The 4,929-nt window shown below is 36.4% G+C and overlaps 1 protein-coding gene across 3 annotated transcripts in view; it reads left to right on the plus strand.

Moving 5' to 3' along the window:
* RPS6KB1 (ribosomal protein S6 kinase B1) overlaps window positions 1–4,929 on the plus strand; it is a 31,873-nt gene that overhangs the window by 16,120 nt on the left and 10,824 nt on the right. For 2 of the 3 annotated variants that reach the window (XM_023502134.2, XM_023502135.2), the window contains exons 6-7: window positions 1,322–1,379; window positions 2,854–2,981. In XM_023502134.2, coding sequence (XP_023357902.2) covers window positions 1,322–1,379; window positions 2,854–2,981 — 186 coding nt within the window. The remainder of the gene's footprint in view (window positions 1–1,321; window positions 1,380–2,853; window positions 2,982–4,929) is intronic. The other variant, XM_003767915.4, reaches the window with a different exon arrangement.

Raw genomic sequence — 4,929 nt, forward strand, 5'->3', positions numbered from 1 at the left:
TCTTCCTGAAAAGAGCCACAGCATCAGCAAGGTGACGCCATGACACACAGGTGGATTGGAGTGAAGTGAGGGGCCCGCGATCGTCCTCAAAGTCCCAGTCTCACATTCTCTTCTGGTGGCCAGATGCAGGACGGCTGGAGGGAGGCCTTGGTCTTTCAAGCTAAGGTCTCTAAGTGGCCTCTGTGTGACTTGAGGCCTGCCCATTGGCTGATGAAGGCTACAATTCAGGGAACAATTGGAATAGTTTAGGCAAGAGGTTATGAGGCCAAATAGGGCTGTGACCAGAGGAGGAGGAAGAATGGAAGTTGGACAGGTGGGGTCAGGAAGGGTAAGGAGTTAAAGATGAGGTCCAAAAGTGTGAACCTGAATGCTCAGAAGGAATCAGAAATCAAAAAGCTCAGAAGTTTGGTTTGAGTTTGAAGGAGGAGGAAGATAATGGATTCAATTTTGGACACATCCAGAACAGACCCTTGTAATAGATCTTCAACCAAAGGGTGAGCTATGGATAACTATGTAGCAAAGGAAGTACTTTGCAAATATATTTCAGATAGACTCCAAGATTCTGTGGTAAGAAGAAAAGTGAGAGGCAGTAGTGTCAGTAAAATCCAGAGAAGAGAAAACATCCAGGAAGTAGAGCATGGTTGGCAGTGACGTAGGCTTCAGAGAAGTCCAGAAGGATGAGGATGGTGAGAAGGCCATATCAGATATTTGGCAATTGAGAGGTAATGGCTAGCTTGGAGAGAGCAGTTTCAGTGGAGTGCTGAAGTTGGAAGCCAGATTATAAGGGGTTGAGAAGTGAGATAAAATGAGTGAATTAAGACAACCTAATGCCTGTTGTTTGCTATGGGATGTTTACTTCAAGTAAACCATCTTTCCCTAGGCAAAATTTTGTGTGCTTTTTTCATAATTTGTTTATTTCTTTTCTAGAGGGAGAGTCCCTTCCAGATTTCATTTAGGCCTAGACTTGGTGTTAGCTCTTGTGGGAGATTTAGTACCCTAGATTGCTCTGAGTCTTCCATCTGTATTGGTTGCTGACCCAGAGGATTTAGACATTTTGTAAATAGTGTGGCTAGTTTAGTAATTGTATACTAGCACATCTCCTTTTATGAATGGTTTTTATTGATGCTTAAATCATAAGGTTTTACTTCATCTGAAATCTTTACAAATATGCAGTTTGTAAATGTGAAACCTAAGGTTTCAAGGCAGATCTTCATTATAGTTTTCAAACCATTATCTTTATTATCATATAAATAGAAATGCTTAGTTTAAAAAGAAAGGCCAGAAATGGAGATTATTTCTAATGTCTTTTTCATCCTTCCAGGAGGAGAATTATTTATGCAGTTAGAAAGAGAGGGAATATTTATGGAAGATACAGCTTGGTAAGTGTGATTTTTGTGATTTCATGGTTTTTGATAATTCATAAAATTAAAAAATAAGAGTCCTGTTCTCCTTATGGATAGTCAGATTTGCAGAGGTTCTTCACACACAAATTCTTCATGAGCACTTTTGAGGCTACATTGCTTCTCATTCTTTATCTGCATCCTACACTGTAGGTAGAGGGCTTTTCATTCCTGTATTCATTTTTGTGGGGGGGAGGAAGAGACAGACAGACACACGGAGGTAGGAGAGGAAGGTGTCAGAAATCACCTTTTCCAGAAGTCTTCTCCCATGGGTTCACTGTGGTCAGACAGTATCTTCACGTTATATTCACTTCAATATTTTAAAGAGCCATGATTTCATCTGTCTGGGTATTATTACCTCTAGCCACACAGACTTTAGCAGACTGTTATGCATGAATTCCTATGGCTGAAAAATCATTATCTAGTGAATAGTCTTTTGAAACTGAGCCTCTGAATTTAGGAGGCTGGTCCTCAGATGAAATACACACTAGCCATACCTGAAGCCTTTCTAGAATCTTATGCCTTTGATAGCCTGTAGTCCTCTCCATTCTAGAAAGTACTTGAGTAAAGTAGGTCTTAATACTGTTTTGGAAATTGAAAAGTTGCATATGAAGATACCATTTTAGGTAATGATAATTGTTTATATAGTAATTGAAGAAGAGACTAAACTTAAATGTGTAATGCTAATTACCAAACTGCATTCCATTATTTAATTTCAGGTTTTTTCTAACAGAAGTTACATTTGAGAACCTTAGAGATTGAAATTCTCTAATGGAACTCTTCAAGTCCTATTGGAGTCTGTTAGTTGGTCTTAGGTGCTGTAAAATTAATTGCCTCATTTTCCAAGATCTATCCTGCTGGATTAATAGCTTTGTGCTGCAGCCATAGTCCAACAGTGCTTTGTGCTTTTCCAATCCAAAGGGAGTTGACTCAGCCCTTTATTCTATGGAGGTAGATGAATTTGAATATTCCCTAGCGTTCAGGTTGTGGGCTGGCTCCAATTGGACCTTGATTTAGTAAATGTGCACAGGAATAAAGCAAGAGCTTTATTCACACTCAAGCAAGAGTGAGCATGGAAGAAGAGCTTCTTCAAACTAGGACATTTGAGACGAACAAAACTCCATATGGGATTTTTAAAGGTATAAATGGGTAAGGGGAAATGTTTTCAACTGTTTATTCCAAGCAAAAGAAAACTTGACCAGTGAGAAGTTGGACTACTTGACATTGTTTTGAAATTGTAATGGTTTCCTAAAGCAAATTAATACATGACAGTTTTACTTTGTTATATTCTTTAGCAAAAACAAAACTAGGTAATTTTCCCTAATAATTTACTCTCTTGTACATCTCATGTTTCTTTTAAGGAATTGTTGTTCCATACCTGACTGTTTTCAATATATGAGTTGATTTGGGACTGGCTAATATTTTTAATTATATCAAATCACTTTTGTTCCAGCTTTTACTTGGCAGAAATCTCCATGGCTTTGGGGCATTTACATCAAAAAGGGATCATCTACAGAGACCTGAAGCCGGAAAATATCATGCTTAATCACCAAGGTGGAAATAACAGTAAACAATTCTATAGTAAATAATCAACTTAAAATTCTCTTTGTAGGTCACACCATTTTTAAAGTCCCCACATTCATTTCACTAAAATTCTTCTCATCAAATTTCAAAGCACCAAGATGCTTGATGGCATTTAACTATTTCGTTTCCTTTTGTGACTATGAGATTGAGAGAGTTGAACATTTCTAATTAAGGTCATGATTTCCTTTAATTACACTTAAAAGAAATATTATTTCCCTTGCCTTTATTTCATTTTTCTATCACAGGAAGGTTCTTAATACATAGCAGTACTGAGGATAGGGAACTAAAAATCAAACCCAAAGGCTAATTTTTTTATTTTAAAGTAGGACAGAATTCTGGTTAAAAAAAAAAAGTCCTATATACATTCGGACATACTTTAAATGAACTTTAATAAGTACTGATAGTTTTACTTTCTCTCATGAATTGTATGAATCACTGTTGCTTAGAACAGAAATTTGAATCAAACAGAAAATTTATTACAGTGCTGAAAAAAAATTTTTTTAGTGGCATTCCTCTGGGTTTCCCATTCTTGCCAGAGACAAGGTAAGGTCAGCCATGTGCTATTGCAGACAGAAGGCTTCTACATTTACATTAGAGGTGACCAGTTCAGCCCCTACGAAAACAAGAATTCCCCTCTACAACATACCTGACTAGTACTTTTCTTATACCTTTTCCTGTATGTTCATTAAATCTATACTGGTTGACTCATATTTTGGACTATATTTGATTTCTTTAAAAATCATTTCAGAAACTAATATTTGAGAATCAGAATCCATTCCTAATCATTAGTCATGAGTGCCTTTTTTCATATCTAAAATCTCAGTTCTGTTGTCACGCCAATGTTTGGCAATGTCTATTCTTAAAAGGATCCTTCCTTTTCTCCATTTCATGTGCCAGATTGTTGTTTTTAAATTTTAAATTTATAAACAATCCCTCCAGAGCTGTGTTAATGAATAGAAATAGATAAATACACTAGATTGACTTTTCACACAGGATTGGGAAGTTGAAGCGGGAGAGGAAGGGAAGGGACACCAAATGTGTGGTTGCTATTATTAGGTTCCTATGGAAACTAGGTATCTTGAAGTATCCATAACTCAATTTAGCTGAAAAGGAAATCCAGTAAAATTATTCCTTGGATATAATAAGGTAGTATCATACTTAAAATAAAGGGTGAAGCCCATGCCCTTCTATAAAGACATTTGCTTTTCAAATACTTTGAAATGTTCTGTGGATTTCTTCATTATATCTTTTGGGCAAGGGATCTGTTGCCTTTTTGATTTTCAGTTCTTCTTTTGTGTATGTGTATCAGTATTTAAGCTATGGTTCTGAATTCTGAAATAAATTACATTAGAGTAATCTATTAGGTTAATCGCCTTTTGATGTTAATTCCCACATCATGTTGATAAGATATGTCATTTCTCTTACTTTGAATACATGGTAGGTTTACACACAGATCAGGAGGCCTAATGGCTTCACCCTATCTGAGGAATAAGAAAGCAAATAGCTAAGGGGTTTCTAATGATTTAAGCAAAGGAAGAGCCTGAGATGAAAGTGCCATTTACTGTGAGATATATGTTTTTGGTTGTTTGTCTCACATAGCAATTTCATTTATTCACTGATAAACTGATGACTAACGCTAAATCTGTTTATTGCCTTAAGTAAGGCTTTTTTGTCATAATTTTTTGCATACAATTATTGCATTTCTGCATGAGAGGCTGGAAATCTGCTTCAGTCTTTATATGTAAACTAGATCCCTAGACCCATAACTAATTAACAAAAAGTATCTTCAACCTAGGATGGTATCTTCAATGGATATAATGTACTTTAGGTGAGTTCATAATGGGAGACATGCATGGACATCCACTCCTTCCTAACCTATTATTCCTTGCTTCCACTTTGGTAGCAGAAAATGTTGGCTTCCCTATCTCATATTTTGACATTCCAA

The sequence above is a fragment of the Sarcophilus harrisii genome, chromosome 4, assembly GCF_902635505.1.
Source record: "Sarcophilus harrisii chromosome 4, mSarHar1.11, whole genome shotgun sequence".
NCBI classification, from domain to species: Eukaryota; Metazoa; Chordata; class Mammalia; order Dasyuromorphia; family Dasyuridae; genus Sarcophilus; species Sarcophilus harrisii.